Here is a 24,943-nt window from a genome sequence, read left to right on the forward strand (position 1 = left end):
AGAATCTGATCCATACTATTCCACAGTGCACCATTCCTTCCTGAATAGCAAATTGGGCACGTTTTGAAGCATCACAGCAACTTCTTGATCCATCTGTTGTCAATCTTGAACAAACTTGGAAATCCAGGTTAAATTTTCAAGCTTTTCAAAAGTTTTATCCTGATATGCCAAATTGGCATCGTTACGCGGTCACTTCCGGGTGTTCATAGTCTAACATCTTCAATCATGTTCAAACATCTTTAAACAGGGTAGTCCTAGTAAGTACAGCTTGAAATGTTGGTGTTCCATCAGGGTCAAAATTTGAAGCAGTAGCAGCGTTTATTGCAGTTCTGTTTGAGGATGCAGCCAGGCACAGATTTCAGTTAATTTTCGAGCAGGTTGCCATGTATGCAATTTATACGCCAGTCAGTTGTCAGGTCTGATAAGAGGTAACCTGAATCAAGTTTTTTCATTCCATCTTTGCACTTTTTCTGGAATGTGGGGATCATAATAGGGGAAAAGAAGTGTTAGCAAAGTTTACCTAGTCCAAATCAAATCCAGTCAGTTTTATTTATATTTAGATTTGTTTTGTGTATTAAAGAAAAATATTATGATGTGGGAGCAAGGAACTAATCAAAAATCGAACCTCAATATGCAGGACAGTTCAAACACAAAATCAGTGATTTATTAACAAATAACTCCAGCCAGAGGAGAGGCGGTCTGATGAAAAACACAGTTCAGTATTCATCTAGGTGAAGCTTCCCAAAAAATACCAAAAGAGTGAGGACAGGAGTTCAACAAAAATACAAACGCAACCCACTAATGGTGAGGGAAATCCAGGACATGAGAAAATTAAATCAAATCAATTTTATTTATATAGCGCCAAATCACACCAAACAGTCGCCTCAAGGCGCTTTATATTGTAAGGCAAAGCCTTACAAAGCAGAGATCAATCACTAATGATTAAATGCAGAGTGGTGCATACAGAGCAAAAAGAGAAAGAAACACTCAGTGCATCATGGGAACCCCCCAGCAGTCTAAGTCTATAGCAGCATAACTAAGGGATGGTTCAGGGTCACCTGATCCAGCCCTAACTATAAGCTTTAGCAACAAGGAAAGTTTTAAGCCTAATCTTAAAAGTAGAGAGGGTGTCTGTCTCCCTGATCTGAATTGGGAGCTGGTTCCACAGGAGAGGAGCCTGAAAGCTGAAGGCTCTGCCTCCCATTCTACTCTTACAAACCCTAGGAACTACAAGTAAGCCTGCAGTCTGAGAGCGAAGCGCTCTATTGGAGTGATATGGTACTATGAGGTCCCTAAGATAAGATGGGACCTGATTATTCAAAACCTTATAAGTAAGAAGAAGAATTTTAAATTCTATTCTAGAATTAACAGGAAGCCAATGAAGAGAGGCCAATATGGGTGAGATATGCTCTCTCCTTCTAGTCCCTGTCAGTACTCTAGCTGCAGCATTTTGAATTAACTGAAGGCTTTTCAGGGAACTTTTAGGACAACCTGATAATAATGAATTACAATAGTCCAGCCTAGAGGAAATAAATGCATGAATTAGTTTTTCAGCATCACTCTGAGACAAGACCGTTCTAATTTTAGAGATATTGCGTAAATGCAAAAAAGCAGTCCTACATATTTGCTTAATATGCGCATTGAAGGACATATCCTGATCAAAAATGACTCCCAAGATTTCTCACAGTATTACTAGAGGTCAGGGTAATGCCATCCAGAGTAAGGATCTGGTTAGACACCATGTTTCTAAGATTTGTGGGGCCAAGTACAATAACTTCAGTTTTATCTGATATTAAAAGCAGGAAATTAGAGGTCATCCATGTCTTTAAGTCTGTAAGACAATCCTGCAGTTTAGCTAATTGGTGTGTGTCCTCTGGCTTCATGGATAGATAAAGCTGGGTATCATCTGCGTAACAATGAAAATTTAAGCAATACCATCTAATAATACTGCCTAAGGGAAACATGTATAAAGTGAATAAAATTGGTCCTAGCACAGAACCTTGTGGAACTCCATAATTAACCTTAGTCTGTGAAGAAGATTCCCCATTTACATGAACAAATTGTAATCTATTAGATAAATATGATTCAAACCACTGCAGCGCAGTGCCTTTAATACCTATGGCATGCTCTAATCTCTGTAATAAAATTTTATGGTCAACAGTATCAAAAGCAGCACTGAGGTCTAACAGAACGAGCACAGAGATGAGTCCACTGTCTGAGGCCATAAGAAGATCATTTGTAACCTTCACTAATGCTGTTTCTGTACTATGATGAATTCTAAAAGTCAATCAAGTCCCTGATTGTGTGCAATTTCTCCTACTTAGAAAGATGAGAGAGGTCTGTAATTTTCATCATAGGTACACTTCAACTATGAAAGACAAAATGAGGAAAAAAAAATCCAGGAAATCACATTGTAGGATTTTTAAATAATTTACTTGTAAATTATGGTGGAAAATAAGTATTTGGTCAATACAAAAGTTCAACTCAATACTTTGTAACATAATCTTTGTTGGCAATGACAGAGGTCAAACGTTTCCTGTAAGTCTTCACCAGGTTTGCACACACTGTAGCTGGTATTTTGGTCCATTCCTCCATGTAGATTTCCTCTAGAGCAGTGATGTTTTGGGACTTTCAACTCCCTCCACAAATTTTCTATGGGGTTGAGGTCTGGAGACTGGCTTGGCCACTCCAGGACCTTGAAATGCTTTTTACGGAAGACCCAGCCTGACAGTGCTCTCACTGATGGAAGGAGGTTTTGGCTTAAAATCTCATGATGCATGGCCCCATTCATTCTTCCCTTAACACGGATCAGTCGTCCTGTCCCCTTTGCAGAAAAACAACCCCAAAGCATGATGTTTCCACCTCCATGCTTCACAGTAGGTATGGTGTTCTTGGAATGCAACTCAGCATGGTTGCATGGGTGGTTGGCTCTCACTGCGGTATTGTATCACTTCCTGTTCCGGAGCACAGCGGTGTTTTTCTGTATCTGTTAGCTGTTTAATCTGCGCAGTTAGATTGATCTAGTTATCTAGATTACGATTTGTTTCCCAGTGTATCTTTACGTGCCTTAACTAAAGCACTCCTTCTGCTGAATCACCTCTAAATTATTTACACATTATTCACTTTGCGTGTTTTTAGGAATCCGCTAGGTTAGCGTAGCTACTAGCTCTTAGCCGATTTAGCATGGCGGCTTCTCCTGTCTCTCCCGCACTTTTCTGCTCTGGGTGTGAAATGTTTAGTTATTCCTCGGCCTCCTTTAGCAGTAACGGTACTTGTAATAAGTGTAGCTTATTCGTAGCTTTGGAGGCCAGGCTGGGCGAATTGGAGATTCGGCTCCGCACCGTGGAAAATTCTACAGCTAGCCAGGCCCCTGTAGTCGGTGCGGACCAAGGTAGCTTAGCCGCCGTTAGTTCCCCCCTGGCAGATCCCGAGCAGTCGGGAAAGCAGGCTGACTGGGTGACTGTGAGGAGGAAGCGTAGCCCTAAACAGAAGCCCCGTGTACACCGCCAACCCGTTCACATATCTAACCGTTTTTCCCCACTCGACGACACACCCGCCGAGGATCAAACTCTGGTTATTGGCGACTCTGTTTTGAGAAATGTGAAGTTAGCGACACCAGCAACCATAGTCAATTGTCTTCCGGGGGCCAGAGCAGGCGACATTGAAGGAAATTTGAAACTGCTGGCTAAGGCTAAGCGTAAATTTGGTAAGATTGTAATTCACGTCGGCAGTAATGACACTCGGTTACACCAATCGGAGGTCACTAAAATTAACATTAAATCGGTGTGTAACTTTGCAAAAACAATGTCGGACTCTGTAGTTTTCTCTGGGCCCCTCCCCAATCGGACCGGGAGTGACATGTTTAGCCGCATGTTCTCCTTGAATTGCTGGCTGTCTGAGTGGTGTCCAAAAAATGAGGTGGGCTTCATAGATAATTGGCAAAGCTTCTGGGGAAAACCTGGTCTTGTTAGGAGAGACGGCATCCATCCCACTTTGGATGGAGCAGCTCTCATTTCTAGAAATCTGGCCAATTTTCTTAAATCCTCCAAACTGTGACTATCCAGGGTTGGGACCAGGAAGCAGAGTTGTAGTCTTACACACCTCTCTGCAGCTTCTCTCCCCCTGCCATCCCCTCATTACCTCATCCCCGTAGAGACGGTGCCTGCTCCCAGACCACCAATAACCAGCAAAAATCTATTTAAGCATAAAAATTCAAAAAGAAAAAATAATATAGCACCTTCAACTGCACCACAGACTAAAACAGTTAAATGTGGTCTATTAAACATTAGGTCTCTCTCTTCTAAGTCCCTGTTGGTAAATGATATAATAATTGATCAACATATTGATTTATTCTGCCTAACAGAAACCTGGTTACAGCAGGATGAATATGTTAGTTTAAATGAGTCAACACCCCCGAGTCACACTAACTGTCAGAATGCTCGTAGCACGGGCCGGGGCGGAGGATTAGCAGCAATCTTCCATTCCAGCTTATTAATTAATCAAAAACCCAGACAGAGCTTTAATTCATTTGAAAGCTTGTCTCTTAGTCTTGTCCATCCAAATTGGAAGTCCCAAAAACCAGTTTTATTTGTTATTATCTATCGTCCACCTGGTCGTTACTGTGAGTTTCTCTGTGAATTTTCAGACCTTTTGTCTGACTTAGTGCTTAGCTCAGATAAGATAATTATAGTGGGCGATTTTAACATCCACACAGATGCTGAGAATGACAGCCTCAACACTGCATTTAATCTATTATTAGACTCTATTGGCTTTGCTCAAAAGGTAAATGAGTCCACCCACCACTTTAATCATATCTTAGATCTTGTTCTGACTTATGGTATGGAAATAGAAGACTTAACAGTATTCCCTGAAAACTCCCTTCTGTCTGATCATTTCTTAATAACATTTACATTTACTCTGATGGACTACCCAGCAGTGGGGAATAAGTTTCATTACACTAGAAGTCTTTCAGAAAGCGCTGTAACTAGGTTTAAGGATATGATTCCTTCTTTATGTTCTCTAATGCCATATACCAACACAGTGCAGAGTAGCTACCTAAACTCTGTAAGGGAGATAGAGTATCTCATCAATAGTTTTACATCCTCATTGAAGACAACTTTGGATGCTGTAGCTCCTCTGAAAAAGAGAGCTTTAAATCAGAAGTGTCTGACTCCGTGGTATAACTCACAAACTCGTAGCTTAAAGCAGATAACCCGTAAGTTGGAGAGGAAATGGCGTCTCACTAATTTAGAAGATCTTCACTTAGCCTGGAAAAAGAGTCTGTTGCTCTATAAAAAAGCCCTCCGTAAAGCTAGGACATCTTTCTACTCATCACTAATTGAAGAAAATAAGAACAACCCCAGGTTTCTTTTCAGCACTGTAGCCAGGCTGACAAAGAGTCAGAGCTCTATTGAGCTGAATATTCCATTAACTTTAACTAGTAATGACTTCATGACTTTCTTTGCTAACAAAATTTTAACTATTAGAGAAAAAATTACTCATAACCATCCCAAAGACGTATCGTTATCTTTGGCTGCTTTCAGTGATGCCGGTATTTGGTTAGACTCTTTCTCTCTGATTGTTCTGTCTGAATTATTTTCATTAGTTACTTCATCCAAACCATCAACATGTTTATTAGACCCCATTCCTACCAGGCTGCTCAAGGAAGCCCTACCATTATTTAATGCTTCGATCTTAAATATGATCAATCTATCTTTGTTAGTTGGCTATGTACCACAGGCTTTTAAGGTGGCAGTAATTAAACCATTACTTAAAAAGCCATCACTTGACCCAGCTATCTTAGCTAATTATAGGCCAATCTCCAACCTTCCTTTTCTCTCAAAAATTCTTGAAAGGGTAGTTGTAAAACAGCTAACTGATCATCTGCAGAGGAATGGTCTATTTGAAGAGTTTCAGTCAGGTTTTAGAATTCATCATAGTACAGAAACAGCATTAGTGAAGGTTACAAATGATCTTCTTATGGCCTCGGACAGTGGACTCATCTCTGTGCTTGTTCTGTTAGACCTCAGTGCTGCTTTTGATACTGTTGACCATAAAATTTTATTGCAGAGATTAGAGCATGCCATAGGTATTAAAGGCACTGCGCTGCGGTGGTTTGAATCATATTTGTCTAATAGATTACAATTTGTTCATGTAAATGGGGAATCTTCTTCACAGACTAAAGTTAATTATGGAGTTCCACAATGTTCTGTGCTAGGACCAATTTTATTCACTTTATACATGCTTCCCTTAGGCAGTATTATTAGACGGTATTGCTTAAATTTTCATTGTTACGCAGATGATACCCAGCTTTATCTATCCATGAAGCCAGAGGACACACACCAATTAGCTAAACTGCAGGATTGTCTTACAGACATAAAGACATGGATGACCTCTAATTTCCTGCTTTTAAACTCAGATAAATCTGAAGTTATTGTACTTGGCCCCACAAATCGTAGAAACATGGTGTCTAACCAGATCCTTACTCTGGATGGCATTACCCTGACCTCTAGTAATACTGTGAGAAATCTTGGAGTCATTTTTGATCAGGATATGTCATTCAAAGCGCATATTAAAGAAATATGTAGGACTGCTTTTTTGCATTTACGCAATATCTCTAAAATCAGAAAGGTCTTGTCTCAGAGTGATGCTGAAAAACTAATTCATGCATTTATTTCTTCTAGGCTGGACTATTGTAATTCATTATTATCAGGTTGTCCTAAAAGTTCCCTAAAAAGCCTTCAGTTAATTCAAAATGCTGCAGCTAGAGTACTGACGGGGACTAGAAGGAGAGAGCATATCTCACCCATATTGGCCTCTCTTCATTGGCTTCCTGTTAATTCTAGAATAGAATTTAAAATTCTTCTTCTTACTTATAAGGTTTTGAATAATCAGGTCCCATCTTATCTTAGGGACCTCGTAGTACCATATCATCCCAATAGAGCGCTTCGCTCTCAGACTGCAGGCTTACTTGTAGTTCCTAGGGTTTGTAAGAGTAGAATGGGAGGCAGAGCCTTCAGCTTTCAGGCTCCTCTCCTGTGGAACCAGCTCCCAATTCAGATCAGGGAGACAGACACCCTCTCTACTTTTAAGATTAGGCTTAAAACTTTCCTTTTTGCTAAAGCTTATAGTTAGGGCTGGATCAGGTGACCCTAAACCATCCCTTAGTTATGCTGCTATAGACGTAGACTGCTGGGGGGTCCCCATGATGCACTGTTTCTTTCTCTTTTTGCTCTGTATGCACCACTCTGCATTTAATCATTAGTGATCGATCTCTGCTCCCCTCCACAGCATGTCTTTTTCCTGGTTCTCTCCCTCAGCCCCAACCAGTCCCAGCAGAAGACTGCCCCTCCCTGAGCCTGGTTCTGCTGGAGGTTTCTTCCTGTTAAAAGGGAGTTTTTCCTTCCCACTGTAGCCAAGTGCTTGCTCACAGGGGGTCGTTTTGACCGTTGGGGTTTTACATAATTATTGTATGGCCTTGCCTTACAATATAAAGCGCCTTGGAGCAACTGTTTGTTGTGATTTGGCGCTATATAAAAAAATTGATTGATTGATTGATTCTTCCCCCAAACATGACGAGTTGAATTTTTACCAAAAAGTTCCATTTTGATTTCATCTGGCCACATGATATTCTCCCAATCATCTTCTGTATCATCCTTATGCTCTCTGGCAAACTTCAGATGGGCCTGGACATGTACCGTCTTAAGCAGGGGGACACGCCTGGCACTGCAGGATTTGAGTCCCTCTCTGCATAGTGTGTAGCCTTTGTTACTTTGGTCCCAGCTCTGTCTCTGTCTGTGTACATGTTGCTGTTCCTGTCCGCTCCCGTTATGTCTGCTGCTCCTGTTAAATTAAGGGCATTCTATTTAAGCGGAATGAGAAAGGATTGACTCTACTGGTGGTTGGCTCTCACTGCGGTATTGTATCACTTCCTGTTCCGGAGCACAGCGGTGTTTTGCTGTATCTTTTAGCTGTTTAATCTGCATAGTTAGATTGATCTAGTTAACTAGATAACGATTTGTTTCACAGTGTAATCTTCACGTGCCTTAACTAAAGCACTCCCTCTGCTAAATCGCCTCTAAATTATTTAAACATTATTCACTTTGTGTGTTTTTAGGAATGCGCTAGCTTAGCGCAGCTACTAGCTCTTAGCCGGTTTAGCATGGCGGCTTCTCCTGTCTCTCCCGCACTTTTCTGCTCTGGGTGTGAAATGTTTAGTTATTCCACGGCCTCCTTTAGCAGTAATGGTACTTGTAATAAGTGTAGCTTATTTGTAGCTTTGGAGGCCTGGCTGGGCGAATTGGAGACTCGCCTCCGCACCTTGGAAAATCCTACAGCTAGCCAGGCCCCTGTAGTCGGTGCGGACCAAGGTAGCTTAGCCGCTGTTAGTTCCCCTCCGGCAGATCCCGAGCAGCCGGGAAAGCAGGCCGACTGGGTGACTGTGAGGAGGAAGCGTAGCCCTAAACAGAAGCCCCGTGTACACCGCCAACCCGTTCACATTTCTAACCGTTTTTCCCCACTCGGCGACACACCTGCTGAGGAACAAACTCTGGTTATTGGCGACTCTGTTTTGAGAAATGTGAAGTTAGAGACACCAGCAACCATAGTCAGTTGTCTTCCGGGGGCCAGAGCAGGCGACATTGAAGGAAATTTGAAACTGCTGGCTAAGGCTAAGCGTAAGATTGTAATTCACGTCGGCAGTAATGACACTCGGTTACGCCAATCGGAGGTCACTAAAATTAATATTGAATTGGTGTGTAACTTTGCAAAAACAATGTCGGACTCTGTAGTTTTCTCTGGGCCCCTCCCCAATCGGACCGGGAGTGACATGTTTAGCCGCATGTTCTTCTTGAATTGCTGGCTGTCTGAGTGGTGTCCAAAAAATGAGGTGGGCTTCATAGATAATTGGCAAAGCTTCTAGGGAAAACCTGGTCTTGTTAGGAGAGACGGCATCCATCCTACTTTGGATGGAGCAGCTCTCATTTCTAGAAATCTGGCCAATTTTCTTAAATCCTCCAAACCGTGACTATCCAGGGTTGGGACCAGGAAGCAGAGTTGTAGTCTTACACACCTCTCTGCAGCTTCTCTCCCCCTCTCATCCCCCCAATACCCCATCCCCGTAGAGACGGTGCCTGCTCCCAGACCACCAATAACCAGCAAAAATCTATTTAAGCATAAAAATTCAAAAAGAAAAAATAATATAGCACCTTCAACTGCACCACAGACTAAAACAGTTAAATGTGGTCTATTAAACATTAGGTCTCTCTCTTCTAAGTCTCTGTTAGTAAATAATATAATAATTGATCAACATATTGATTTATTCTGCCTTACAGAAGCCTGGTTACAGCAGGATGAATATGTTAGTTTAAATAAGTCAACACCCCCGAGTCACACTAACTGCCAGAACGCTCGTAGCACGGGCCGAGGCGGAGGATTAGCAGCAATCTTCCACTCCAGCTTATTAATTAATCAAAAACCCAGACAGAGCTTTAATTCATTTGAAAGCTTGACTCTTAGTCTTGTCCATCCAAATTGGAAGTCCCAAAAACCAGTTTTATTTGTTGTTATCTATCGTCCACCTGGTCGTTACTGTGAGTTTCTCTGTGAATTTTCGGACCTTTTGTCTGACTTAGTGCTTAGCTCAGATAAGATAATTATAGTGGGCGATTTTAACATCCACACAGATGCTGAGAATGACAGCCTCAACACTGCATTTAATCTATTGTTAGACTCGATTGGCTTTGCTCAAAATGTAAATGAGTCCACCCACCACTTTAATCATATCTTAGATCTTGTTCTGACTTATGGTATTGAAATTGAAGACTTAACAGTATTCCCTGAAAACCCCCTTCTGTCTGATCATTTCTTAATAACATTTACATTTACTTTAATGGACTACCCAGCAGTGGGGAATAAGTTTCATTACAGTAGAAGTCTTTCGGAAAGCGCTGTAACTAGGTTTAAGGATATGATTCCTTCTTTGTTATGTTCTCCGATGCCATATACCAACACAGTGCAGAGTAGCTACCTAAACTCTGTGAGTGAGATAGATTATCTCGTCAATAGTTTTATATCCTCATTGAGGACAACTTTGGATGCTGTAGCTCCTCTGAAAAAGAGAGCCTTAAATCAGAAGTGCCTTACTCCGTGGTATAACTCACAAACTCGCAGCTTAAAGCAGATAACCCGTAAGTTGGAGAGGAAATGGCGTCTCACTAATTTAGAAGATCTTCACTTAGCCTGGAAAAAGAGTCTGTTGCTCTATAAAAAAAGCCCTCCGTAAAGCTAGGACATCTTACTACTCATCACTAATTGAAGAAAATAAGAACAACCCCAGGTTTCTTTTCAGCACTGTAGCCAGGCTGACAGAGTCAGAGCTCTATTGAACCGAGTATTCCTTTAACTTTAACTAGTAATGACTTCATGACTTTCTTTGCTAATAAAATTTTAACTATTAGAGAAAAAATTACTCATAACCATCCCAAAGACATATCGTTCTCTTTGGCTGCTTTCAGTGATGCCGGTATTTGGTTAGACTCTTTCTCTCCGATTGTTCTGAGTTATTTTCATTAGTTACTTCATCCAAACCATCAACATGTCTATTAGACCCCATTCCTACCAGGCTGCTCAAGGAAGCCCTACCATTAATTAATGCTTTGATCTTAAATATGATCAATCTATCTTTGTTAGTTGGCTATGTACCACAGAAATCTTGGAGTCATTTTTGATCAGGATATGTCATTCAATGCGCATATTAAACAAATATGTAGGACTGCTTTTTTGCATTTACGCAATATCTCTAAAATTAGAAAGGTCTTGTCTCAGAGTGATGCTGAAAAACTAATTCATGCATTTATTTCCTCTAGGCTGGACTATTGTAATTCATTATTATCAGGTTGTCCTAAAAGTTCCCTGAAAAGCCTTCAGTTAATTCAAAATGCTGCAGCTAGAGTACTGACAGGGACTAGAAGGCAGAGAGCATATCTCACCCATATTGGCCTCTTTTCATTGGCTTCCTGTTAATTCTAGAATAGAATTTAAAATTCTTCTTTTTACTTATAAGGTTTTGAATAATCAGGTCCCATCTTATCTTAGGGACCTCATAGTACCATATCACCCCAATAGAGCGCTTCGCTCTCAGACTGCAGGCTTACTTGTAGTTCCTAGGGTTTGTAAGAGTAGAATGGGAGGCAGAGCCTTCAGCTTTCAGGCTCCTCTCCTGTGGAACCAGCTCCCAATTCGGATCAGGGAGACAGACACCCTCTCTACTTTTAAGATTAGGCTTAAAACTTTCCTTTTTGCTAAAGCTTATAGTTAGGGCTGGATCAGGTGACCCTGAACCATCCCTTAGTTATGCTGCTATAGATTTAGACTGCTGGGGGGTTCCCATGATGCACTGAGTGTTTCTTTCTCTTTTTGCTCTGTATGCACCACTCTGCATTTAATCATTAGTGATTGATCTCTGCTCCCCGCCACAGCATGTCTTTTTCCTGGTTCTCTCCCCTCAGCCCCAACCAGTCCCAGCAGAAGACTGCCCCTCCCTGAGCCTGGTTCTGCTGGGGCAACTGTTTGTTGTGATTTGGCGCTGTATAAATAAAATTGATTTGATTTTTGATTTTGATTTGTGTGGACAGACACTGCATACTTTTACACTATTCTCCTTTGTTGACTGAGTCATCCTGTCACTCCTGATCCCGCAGTGTTTTTTTTATTTATTTTAATTTTTTTAAGCTGCCTGGTCCTGCCCGCAGTGAAGTTGTAACTGCCCACTCTTGTGAGATTTGCGTTGGGTCCTACAGGACCCGATGGGACACAATCCCACTGCAGCGCTCTACAAAGTAGCTGCTCAATGAGCGAGTGCACCCAACCACCTGCAGGTGGGCATGTAGGCAGGCAGCCTTGCAAACATGCAATATTTGACATAAATCCTCAACCACAACATCAGACAGGGCCCAAGAATCCACAAGGAAAGCAGGTCAATGGGCTGCTTGTAACAGCCCACCAGAGTGTGCACTAGCATCACCCCAAGCACCACTCTGCCCTGCATGGGCAGTGCCTAAACCAAAGGGGTAAACCTTTCACCTGCTGCCATTGGGTGCACACCAACTCCATCCACATTGGAGGCAACCCATACCACCCAGAGGGGGCCATGGACTGCCCTATGGCACACCGCACTAGCAACACTCCTAACCAATCCCATGTCAGCCACCTTCCTGCCCACCACCCAAGAACACAGAGCAACAGCAGAACTACCAAATCAAGGGCTCCCACCTACACCATGAATCACGATATGCGGAGCTGGATAAAGGGGGCACCTGAGTGCCATGGCTAGAGATCCACAGACACATCCGGCAGGGTCCCCAGCCAACCCCCTGGTCATAGGTGGGAGTCGTTTCTCACTCCCAGTATTGATGACCAGACTCCTCCTACCTCCTGTGATCACCCCAACCCCCTAAATTATGTACATTTTGTAGTGATGTTGGACATTTGAAACAGGAAATTGGAGAAATACAAGAATGCATAGCACCCCTCAGTGCCCGTTGGCTCCCTATACCCTAAGCCCTATCCCCATGAGGACGACCTGGTGAAGCAAGAGGTGTGAGTGAAAAGATGTATGTGTATTATATTCCAAGAGTGCCGTGATTAAAATTGAGATGTAGGTGGTGTCAGAGGCATAACGATATATGTAGGTAGGTCAGGAATAATATGAATAGCCTCAATGCAAATCAGACTCAACACCATATGTGTTTAATATGGAATTAAAATGTAATGTGGTCAGGAGGGGACGTAGGGAGCCTTGAGTGCTCCAATGGCTGTGACTCTGCCACCCCCTCAGATGTTTTTGAGAGCAGCTTTTTTAAAATGGATGCTAAGTATCACAACTTATTTCAACACACTATTTTGTTCATGTCACACCTTGTTTTCTATCAGAAATACTTTTTGTTGTTTTAAAATGTTTTCATTGCAAATGATTTCAAATGTCCAAAACCCTCTGTCTCCCATCCCCACTTCCTGTGTCTAGATTACCAGGGGTCTAACCCTGGAGCTCAATCGTCTGTATTCGCTGTTCTGTTCACGGAATCTGGACTTTGAGAAAAATGGGAAGGTCTCCATTGTCTCACATTCCTTGGGCTGCGTCATCACCTTTGACATCATGACAGGATGGGACCCTGTTCGCTTTCATCATCAAGAAGCACCAGACCCACAAGAGATGGAGGCTCGCTGGCCATGTGATGAGGAGCGTTACCTTCAGGAGCAACTGAGACTCACCCACCTCAGGTTCTGTTCAGGCTCAGACATCAGCTCTGCTCACATGTGGAGCTCTTTACAGATTTCTCAGCTAAAATCCAATGTGTTTTTTTGGACATGTTCACCTTCTCCATTCTCTTCTCTACTTGTTTATCCCCCTGCACAAAGCGAACTCTGACATGCAAATCAGTATCAGTTTGAGGCAGATCTCAACCTGGATTGTGGATTCCTTTAACAGAATCTTTATAACTGAGATAGTTGAGTCACTTTCACCATTTTACCTTTTGAGGTATTAAAACAGGGACATCCACCCAGTAACCTCCATCAACAGTTGGATTTGGTTCTTTCCTGCGACCTGTCTGTGACAAACTTGGGAATCTGTGACTTTGGTTTTTCGGATCACTTGCCTGTTTTATTTTCTCTTGGTTTGATACAGACTGCTGTTAAACCTTGCACCCCTGGTTGGCACTGTCGGGTTATTAACAGTTTACTGTTGCTCAGTTTTCTACGGCTTTTCAGCTGGTCTGAATTTTTTACTTTGATATAGTTGTAAGAGAGCTTATTTCTTGGTTTCATTCTTTGTGTCAAACCATCCTGGATTCAGTGGCTCCATTTTAAGTCTTGGCGACCTACAGTAGTGTTCAGAATAATAGTAGTGCTATGTGACTAAAAAGATTAATCCAGGTTTTGAGTATATTTCTTATTGTTACATGGGAAACAAGGTACCAGTAGATTCAGTAGATTCTCACAAATCCAACAAGACCAAGCATTCATGATATGCACACTCTTAAGGCTATGAAATTGAGCTATTAGTAAAAAAAAAGTAGAAAAGGGGGGTGTTCACAATAATAGTAGCATCCAAACTCAAAACTATTATGTTCAAACTGCTTTTTTATCAATCCTGTGAATCACTAAACTAGTATTTAGTTGTATAACCACAGTTTTTCATGATTTCTTCACATCTGCGAGGCATTAATTTTGTTGGTTTGGAACCAAGATTTTGCTGGTTTACTAGTGTGCTTGGGGTCATTGTCTTGTTGAAACACCCATTTCAAGGGCATGTCCTCTTCAAGTATTTTGACATATCCAAATTGATCCATGATACCTGGTATACGATATATAGGCCCAACACCATAGTAGGAGAAACATGCCCATATCATGATGTTTGCACCACCATGCTTCACTGTCTTCACTGTGAACTGTGGCTTGAATTCAGAGTTTGGGGGTCGTCTCACAAACTGTCTGCGGCCCATGGACCCAAAAAGAACAATTTTACTCTCATCAGTCCACAAAATATTCCTCCATTTCTCTTTAGGCCAGTTGATGTGTTGTTTGGCGAAATTGTAACCTCTTCTGCACATGTCTTTTATTTAACAGAGGGACTTTGCGGGGGATTCTTGCAAATAAATTAGCTTCACACAGGCGTCTTCTAACTGTCACAGCACTTACAGGTAACTCCAGACTGTCTTTGATCATCCTGGAGCTGATCAATGGGTGAGCCTTTGCCATTCTGGTTATTCTTCTATCCATTTTGATGGTTGTTTTCTGTTTTCTTCCACGCGTCTCTGTTTTTTTTGTCCATTTTAAAGCATTGGAGATCATTGTAGATGAACAGCCTATAATTTTTTGCACCTGTGTATACGTTTTCCCCTCTCCAATCAACTTTTTAATCAAACTACGCTGTTCTTCTGAACAATGTCTTGAATGTCCCATTTTCCTCAGGCTTTCAAAGAGAAAAGCATGTTCAGCAGGTGCTGGCTTCATCCTTAAATAGGGGACACCTGATTCACACCTGTTGGTTCCACAAAACTGACGAACTCACTGACTGAATGCCACACTACTATTATTGTGAACACCCCCTTTCTACTTTTTTTTACTAATAGCCCAATTTCATAGCCTTAAGAGTGTGCATATCATGAATGCTTGGTCTTGTTGGATTTGTGAGAATCTACTGAATCTACTGGTACCTTGTTTCCCATGTAACAATAAGAAATATACTCAAAACCTGGATTAATCTTTTTAGTCATAGCACTACTATTATTCTGAACACTATTGTAAGGCTAAATCTCAGCCTTGGTTAAGTGACAGAACTCGTGCCATCAGGAGAGAATGTCGCCAAGCTAAAAGCAGGTGGAAAAAGGACAAATTGCATGTGTCTTCTTAAATCTTAAGATTGTTGGTACCACTATCAGAGCTCTGTAAAGGAGGAAAGAAGGGAATATTTCACACATATTTCCTCCCATAGTGATAGCCCACATGTATTATTTAAATGTGTTGAATGTTACACACAATGTATGTTTGGATGCTCCTCCAGAAATGTGCAATAATTTTGTGCTTTTTTTTTTTCCTGAAAAGGTTTCTAGTATCAGGGCTTCTGTTATAGCTCCTCATTCTGATCCCTCGGTCTTGGTCCCTTGTTCTGTTGTGTTTTTTTCCAGTTTGAGTCTGTTTCATTTTTAGAAGCTGTGATCGGCCATATTAAATCCCCAGGTTCCCCCATGACCCTGCTCCTCCACAATTTTTAAAGAAATTTTACCTAGTATAAGGCAGTCAGTTCTTGCTAATATAAATTGTAGTTTGTCTTCTGGGGTGGTTCCTGCTAAATTTAAACATGCAGTAGTGCAACCTTTGCTTAAGAAACCTGGCCTTGATCATACTGTGTTGGTAAATTATAGGCCTATATCCAAATTGCCCTCTCTTTCTAAGATTTTGGAGAGGATCGTGTTTTGTCAACTGAAGCAGTTTTTGGATGAGAATGTCATTTCAGTTTATTTTCATTTATATAGCGCCATATCACAACAGAGTTGCCTCAAGGTGCTTCACACAAGTAAGGTCTAACCTTACCAACCCCCAGTGCAACAGTGGTAAGGAAAAAGTCCCTCTGAGGAAGAAACCTCAAGCAGACCAGACTCAAAGGGGTGACCCTCTGCTTGGGCCATGATAAAGCCATAAATTACAGAACAATTCACAAAACGAATATACAGGAAATGCTGTTGGTGCACAGGACAGGAGGGTTTCCAGTACCACACCCATCTCTGGATGGAGCTGCACCTTAAACAGAGAGACAACAACAGAATCAGGCATCAGAAAGACAAGAAATACAGTATAATTTGTCAACATTAAACAACAAGAAAAACATCAAATACTAAGGTGATCGCCGGCCACTAGCCCTAAACCTCACTAAAAGACCCAGAATTTAGGTAAAGTTGAGTCTGCAACACACTCCATTTACTAATAAAATGAATTAAGAGTAAAAAGCGTAGAACTATATTATACCAGTATGCTAGCCATATGAAAGGGAAAATAAGTGCGTCTTAAGTCTGGACTTGAAAGTCTCCACAGAATCTGACTGTTTTATTGACGCAGGGAGATCATTCCATAGAAGAGGGGCACGATAAGAGAAAGCTCTGTGACCCGCAGACTTTTGTGCTATATAAAGGTAGAAAAGCAGGGGGCCTAAGATGGACCCCTTGTTGTGTGGGCCGCTGAAGAGGAGGTACTGCTGGCCCACCACCACCAGAGGGCGCCCTGCCTGGAGTGCGGGCTCCAGGCACCAGAGGGCGCTGCCGCCTTATGGGAGTAGCCTGGGTGACAGCTGTCACCCATCACCAGACACAGCTGTTCCACTCAGCACAGAGGTATATCTGGAGGACGGCGTCTCCACCTCAGTGCCGAGATATCGCCTAAGACTGAGGTAATATTCTCTGCATTTATATTCTGAACAACCAGCTAAACTTGTTAAACCTTTTCAGGACTGTTGACTACTGATAGCTTCATTGCTTGGATAAGTACTCACCTTCCTGCTGTACTTTGACAAGAGGTGGAGGCGGCTTCTCCCCTCTCCGTTACTGGGTGCAGTCGCATCCACACCTGTGTGTTGTTGCTCTCTCCCGCCAGCAGTACCAGATCCGACGAGCGGAGGCAGTGGCCACCTGGGAATTCGGGACTTGGCGGTTCCAGTATTTCCAGGGTTCGGTGGCAGAGGAGATCTGGGTGGTTCCGGTTCGACTGAGACGGACGTCTCCTACCTTCGAGCCTGCCCACACGACACCAGCGGATTCGACCCCAAATTGTGATTGTTGTATTTATTGTGCTCGTTTCACAATAGTAAACCTTGTTATTTACCTTCTCCATTGTCCGTTCATTGCGCCCCCTGTTGTGGGTCCGTGTTCCTACACTTTCACAACACCCCTGTGGAACAAATTTCATGTCACTAAGGTTAGAGGTAGTGTTACTGTACAAAGCACAGTGAGAACGACTGGTCAAGTATGACGTCAGCCATGCAAGGGCACTCCCAGTAATCCCAAAATGATTTTCCAGCCTATCAAGTAGAATATGATGATCCACTGTATCAAATGCAGCACTGAGATCTAACAGCAACAGAACCGTAGTGGTGTCCGAATCCATTGTAAGCACAAGATCATTCACCACTTTAGTGAGAGCCGTCTCTGTGGAATGATATTTTCTAAAAGCAAACTGCAGTGGCTCAAAGAGATTATTCTCAGTAAGATAGTCCACGAGCTGCCGTGACACCACTTTTTCCAGAATTTTAGAGCAAAATGATAGATTTGATATCGGCCAATAGTTTTTCAATACACTAGGGTCAAGATTAGGTTTCTTAAGTAATGGTTTAAATCACTGCAGATTTGAAACATTTAGGAACAGATCCAGAAGTTAAGGAGAGATTAATCATTTCCAGCACAGTCGACCCAAGAGTGGGCCACAGGTCCTTAGTTTTGTTGGTATAGGATCAAATAAACAGGTGGTTGTCCATGAATAAGTGTTACCACCGTGTTGAACAAGAACTTTGAGTTATGCTTGTTTTTGTTGATCAAATCAGAGTAGTAGGTCCGCTTTGTAGCCAATAATGCATGCTTATAGTCTAAGATAGCATCACGCCACGCAAGATGGAATACTTCTAATTTTGAACTACGCCATTTCTGTTCTAGACCTCTAACCTTGTGCTTGAGGTCACACAGGTAATCATTGAACCAAGGTGACTGTTTTGAGGGAGCGCGGTTTTAACACAAGTGGCGCAATCATGTCGAGTGTAGTTTTGAGCACTGACTTTAAACTATCCACAAGACTGTCTACTGATTGGGTATTTGCCAAATGTGAAGCTAAGACATCAGGCAGTCTAAGTTTGAGTTCAGTCTTAGTTGAGGAGTTGATGCATCTCCATAGTGATATATAAGGTTGTTGTTCCACTAAACACGGCAGCGAAACTGTAAACTTAATAAGTGAGTGATCAGAGAGCTCTAATGTAAGAGGCATGATGTCATTATTCATGACAGCAATACCACATGCGAGAACCAAATCCAGGGTATTTCCACTAATGTGCATCGAGTCCCAAATGCATTGCCGAAATCCTAATGCATCCAGAATTTCCATAAATGATTTGCAGAGGGGATCAGAAGGCTTCTTTATATAAACGTTAAAGTTATCAATGATCAGAATGTTATCCGCACTAGTTGACAAGTTAGAGATGAAGGCATCAAATTCATCTAAGAATTCAGAATATGGGCCAGGTCTGTATACAGTGACAAAGTAATACAGCTGATTTTTATTCTTCTGACCTTGGCAATGCATAATATCCTGAGCAGAGCAGAGAATCAGATGCTCAAACGAGTTATATTTGTGACCCCCAACAGCTAACAAGCTAAACCTAGATTTATAAATAAGATGCAACACCCCCACTTTGCTTCGCATCACGAGGGACGTGACTAAATGTATATTACAATAAAAGGCCACTCTGAAAGGTGCAGTTTTGTTTTATTTGGGGGGGGATACCAGTCAGTATCTGGTGTGACCACCATTTGCCTCATGCAGTGCAACACATCTCCTTCGCATCATCTGTGAAGAGAACACCTCTCCAACGTGCCAAACGCCAGCGAATGTGAGCATTTGCCCACTCAAGTCAGTTACAACGACGAACTGGAGTCAGGTCGAGACCCCGATGAGGATGACGAGCATGCAGATGAGCTTCCCTGAGACGGTTTCTGACAGTTTGTGCAAAAATTCTTTGGTTATGCAAACCGATTGTTCCAGCAGCTGTCAGAGTGGCTGGTCTCAGACGATCTTGGAGGTGAACATGCTGGATGTGGAGGTCCTGGGCTGGTGTGGTTACACGTGGTCTGCGGTTGTGAGGCTGGTTGGATGTACTGCCAAATTCTCTGAAACGACTTTGGAGACGGCTTATGGTAGAGACATGAACATTCAATACACGAGCAACAGCTCTGATTGACATTCCTGCTGTCAGCATGCCAATTGCACGCTCCCTCAAATCTTGCGACATCTGTGGCATTGTGCTGTGTGATAAAACTGCACCTTTCAGAGTGGCCTTTTATTGTGGGCAGTCTAAGGCACACCTGTATACTAATCATGGTGTCTAATCAGCATCTTGATATGGCACACCTGTGAGGTGGGATGGATTATCTCAGCAAAGGAGAAGTGCTCACTATCACAGATTTAGACTGGTTTGTGAACAATATTTGAGAGAAATGGTGATATTGTGTATGTGGAAAAAGTTTTAGATCTTTGAGTTCATCTCATACAAAATGGGAGCAAAACCAAAAGTGTTGCGTTTATATTTTTGTTGAGTGTAGGCCTCATTTAAGGGGAGGACAGCTGTAGGTTTAAGCCAGGTTTCACATAACCCCATCATATCTAAGTGATGATCAATAATTAATCAACAATGATTTTGAGGACAGTGATCTTATGTTAATGAGACCCAGACTAAGGACTCAATGGGGTTGACAGTTGAACTGTTTGGGTTTAGGGGTGGTTCTAGAGTAGCATATATAATATGTCTAGAAGTAGGTTTAGGTTTGAGACATTCCACGCGAGTTGTAGGTAGCAGACACAAAATCTTTAATATTGCTGGAACAACCACTGGGCCATCCTCAATTTCAACATCATCCAATGTAGTAATGGGTATTAAGTTTGCAAAGCATATCCCTCTATGATTTTTATGGACATGTCTACGGGAGCAGGCCACAGTCTCAACTTGTTGCATTTCTCTCCCTGGCAGATAAGCTGCACTATCACCATAGTGGTCATCTTGGAGTAGTTCCAGTCAGGGTTTATAACCCTTCATAGTACAGAATCTGCCTTGATAAGTGTCTTCAATAACATTTTTCTTGTGCGCAATTCTGGTAACTGTGTTTTGGTTTTGCTTGATCCAACTGCTGACTTTGACACTTTTGACCATAATATTTTTAATATCTCGATTATATCAATTAGTGGACATGCGTTCAAATGGTTTAGGTCTTATTTGGCAGATAGAACGTTTTCTGTGCATATTCTTGGTTCAGAATTATTTGCAGCTCCTCTGACATGTGGTGTTCCGCAGGGCTCAATTTTAGGGCCGCTCCTTCTTTTGCTGTATTTGCTACCAAGGAAGAAGATGGAGAGGAAGGAAGAAGATGACCGCATGTGTAAGTGACGCGTGATTTTTGCTCCACAAATATCTCAATAACTTGACAAATATTATACAACTTTTGGATTGCTTCTACTGAATTGTTTGTGAAATATTGGCGAAAGCTTACAATCCGAAAAAAGCTATGGCTGATAACGCAAGACAGCGTAAATATAGACAATATAGACAATAAATTTGAAATTCTGCATGGAACAATGGAGAGATTAATTAAAGAGAGTCAAGATAAAATGAAGATGGCTTTGGAAAAAACTGCGAAGGAAATGCAAGATGATTTGGAGCTGGAGGGGGGGATAATGAGCGCAAGAATGGAGAGAATGGAGGCACAACTTGCCAATAAATGTCTAAAACCAGGATTTGATCCTAGTGTGTCGCTCATTATAATGGGCCTGCCACAGGAGGACAATGAGGATCTAATGTCTAAAGTATTGGATTTGTTAAGAGATGGCCTTGATTGTAACCCAGTGCCCACCCCAGCTGCGGTCGAGCGGATCCGCGCACGAGGCACTAAACCCGGCCTGGTGAAGGTGGAGCTGACGTCAGTGGAGGCAAAGGTGGCTGTGCTATGACGCAAGGTTAACCTTAAGGATAAAGACTTTTATGTGACTGCAAATGGGCATTTGGTCAAGTGCACTGCGAGTCAACCACGGAGGAGCAAGGTGTGAGGGAAATGCGCCCAGCTCGTAAGTACTGACTTTTCTTTTGTCCCGTGGAATATTACTGGATGGACAGAATCAAAGTGTGACCTGCGTAAGGCCTTAATATATTATGTTGATCCTGGTTTTGTTTCACTAAACAAGACGCATTTGTCTTGTCAGAACATTGAATTCAGTGGATATACATGGTTGGCACATAACCGTGTTGCGCACAGGAGAGCAGTTGAGGCTTCGGGTGGTGTGGGGTTTTTTTTGTAAGGAATTCTGTTCTTGACCAGTTCTGTGTTACTGCTGTGGATAAGATGTTTGATGGAATATTGTGTTTACATTTTGAAAACCAAACTTTACAGTGTTTCTTTGTCATTATTTCCTGTTACATGTCCCCTGAAACATCAACCTGGGGTAGAAATACTGAGTTATTTTTTGGGTATTTGTTGTCATTGTTGTACACACTTGAGGATGGTTTTGTATACATTTGTGGTGACTTTACTGCCCGTATTGCTGATTTGAAAGATTATATTGATACGGATGATATTCCCCATAGAGTGGCACTAGATTTAAGTTTAAACAAACATGGTGAAGCATTTATTGATATATATATCAATCAATCAATCAATCAATTTTTTTATATAGCGCCAAATCACAACAAACAGTTGCCCCAAGGCGCTTTATATTGTAAGGCAAGGCCATACAATAATTATGTAAAACCCCAACGGTCAAAACGACCCCCTGTGAGCAAGCACTTGGCTACAGTGGGAAGGAAAAACTCCCTTTTAACAGGAAGAAACCTCCAGCAGAACCAGGCTCAGGGAGGGGCAGTCTTCTGCTGGGACTGGTTGGGGCTGAGGGAGAGAACCAGGAAAAAGACATGCTGTGGAGGGGAGCAGAGATCGATCACTAATGATTAAATGCAGAGTGGTGCATACAGAGCAAAAAGAGAAAGAAACAGTGCATCATGGGAACCCTCCAGCAGTCTACGTCTATAGCAGCATAACTAAGGGATGGTTCAGGGTCACCTGATCCAACCCTAACTATAAGCTTTAGCAAAAAGGAAAGTTTTAAGCCTAATCTTAAAAGTAGAGAGGGTGTCTGTCTCCCTGATCTGAATTGGGAGCTGGTTCCACAGGAGAGGAGCCTGAAAGCTGAAGGCTCTGCCTCCCATTCTACTCTTACAAACCCTAGGAACTACAAGTAAGCCTGCAGTCTGAGAGCGAAGCGCTCTATTGGGGTGATATGGTACTACGAGGTCCCTAAGATAAGATGGGACCTGATTATTCAAAACCTTATAAGTAAGAAGAAGAATTTTAAATACTATTCTAGAATTAACAGGAAGCCAATGAAGAGAGGCCAATATGGGTGAGATATGCTCTCTCCTTCTAGTCCCCATCAGTACTCTAGCTGCAGCATTTTGAATTAACTGAAGGCTTTTTAGGGAACTTTTAGGACAACCTGATAATGAATTACAATAGTCCAGCCTAGAGGAAATAAATGCATGAATTAGTTTTTCAGCATCACTCTGAGACAAGACCTTTCTGATTTTAGAGATATTGCGTAAATGCAAAAAAAGCAGTCCTACATATTTGTTTAATATGCGCTTTGAATGACATATCCTGATCAAAAATGACTCCAAGATTTCTCACAGTATTACTAGAGGTCAGGGTAATGCCATCCAGAGTAAGGATCTGGTTAGACACCATGTTTCTAAGATTTGTGGGGCCAAGTACAATAACTTCAGTTTTATCTGAGTTTAAAAGCAGGAAATTAGAGGTCATCCATGTCTTTATGTCTGTAAGACAATCCTGCAGTTTAGCTAATTGGTGTGTATCCTCTGGCTTCATGGATAGATAAAGCTGGGTATCATCTGTGTAACAATGAAAATTTAAGCAATACCGTCTAATAATACTGCCTAAGGGAAGCATGTATAAAGTGAATAAAATTGGTCCTAGCACAGAACCTTGTGGAACTCCATAATTAACTTTAGTCTGTGAAGAAGATTCCCCATTTACATGAACAAATTGTAATCTATTAGACAAATATGATTCAAACCACCGCAGCGCAGTGCCTTTAATACCTATGGCATGCTCTAATCTCTGTAATAAAATTTTATGGTCAACAGTATCAAAAGCAGCACTGAGGTCTAACAGAACAAGCACAGAGATGAGTCCACTGTCCGAAGCCATAAGAAGATCATTTGTAACCTTCACTAATGCTGTTTCTGTACTATGATGAATTCTAAAACCTGACTGAAACTCTTCAAATAGACCATTCCTCTGCAGATGATCAGTTAGCTGTTTTACAACTACCCTTTCAAGAATTTTTGAGAGAAAAGGAAGGTTGGAGATTGGCCTATAATTAGCTAAGATAGCTGGGTCAAGTGATGGCTTTTTAAGTAATGGTTTAATTACTGCCACCTTAAAAGCCTGTGGTACATAGCCAACTAATAAAGATAGATTGATCATATTTAAGATCGAAGCATTAATTAATGGTAGGGCTTCCTTGAGCAGCCTGGTAGGAATGGGGTCTAATAGACATGTTGATGGTTTGGAGGAAGTAACTAATGAAAATAACTCAGACAGAACAATCGGAGAGAAAGCCAAAGATAACGATACGTCTTTGGGATGGTTATGAGTAATTTTTTCTCTAATAGTTAAAATTTTGTTAGCAAAGAAAGTCATGAAGTCATTACTAGTTAAAGTTAAAGGAATACTCGGCTCAATAGAGCTCTGACTCTTTGTCAGCCTGGCTACATTGCTGAAAAGAAATCTGGGGTTGTTCTTATTTTCTTCAATTAGTGATGAGTAGAAAGATGTCCTAGCTTTACGGAGGGCTTTTTTTATAGAGCAACAGACTCTTTTTCCAGGCTAAGTGAAGATCTTCTAAATTAGTGAGACGCCATTTCCTCTCCAACTTACGGGTTATCTGCTTTAAGCTGCGAGTTTGTGAGTTATACCACGGAGTCAGGCACTTCTGATTTAAAGCTCTCTTTTTTAGAGGAGCTACAGCATCCAAAGTTGTCTTCAATGAGGATGTAAAACTATTGACGAGATACTCTATCTCACTTACAGAGTTTAGGTAGCTACTCTGCACTGTGTTGGTATATGGCATTAGAGAACATAAAGAAGGAATCATATCCTTAAACCTAGTTACAGCGCTTTCTGAAAGACTTCTAGTGTAATGAAACTTATTCCCCACTGCTGGGTAGTCCATCAGAGTAAATGTAAATGTTATTAAGAAATGATCAGACAGAAGGGAGTTTTCAGGGAATACTGTTAAGTCTTCTATTTCCATACCATAAGTCAGAACAAGATCTAAGATATGATTAAAGTGGTGGGTGGACTCATTTACTTTTTGAGCAAAGCCAATAGAGTCTAATAATAGATTAAATGCAGTGTTGAGGCTGTCATTCTCAGCATCTGTGTGGATGTTAAAATCGCCCACTATAATTATCTTATCTGAGCTAAGCACTAAGTCACACAAAAGGTCTGAAAATTCACAGAGAAACTCACAGTAACGACCAGGTGGACGATAGATAATAACAAATAAAACTGGTTTTTGGGACTTCCAATTTGGATGGACAAGACTAAGAGTCAAGCTTTCAAATGAA

General features: G+C 41.7%; 1 protein-coding gene across 1 annotated transcript in view; it reads left to right on the forward strand.

Annotated features, from left to right (window-relative positions):
* The window catches only part of ddhd1b (DDHD domain containing 1b), a 137,866-nt gene that overhangs the window by 39,657 nt on the left and 73,266 nt on the right, over nt 1–24,943 (forward strand). The window contains exon 7 of the mRNA XM_034162273.1: nt 13,022–13,278. Coding sequence (XP_034018164.1) covers nt 13,022–13,278 — 257 coding nt within the window. The remainder of the gene's footprint in view (nt 1–13,021; nt 13,279–24,943) is intronic.

The sequence above is a fragment of the Thalassophryne amazonica genome, chromosome 21 (genome assembly GCF_902500255.1).
Source record: "Thalassophryne amazonica chromosome 21, fThaAma1.1, whole genome shotgun sequence".
In the NCBI taxonomy this organism is placed as follows: domain Eukaryota; kingdom Metazoa; phylum Chordata; class Actinopteri; order Batrachoidiformes; family Batrachoididae; genus Thalassophryne; species Thalassophryne amazonica.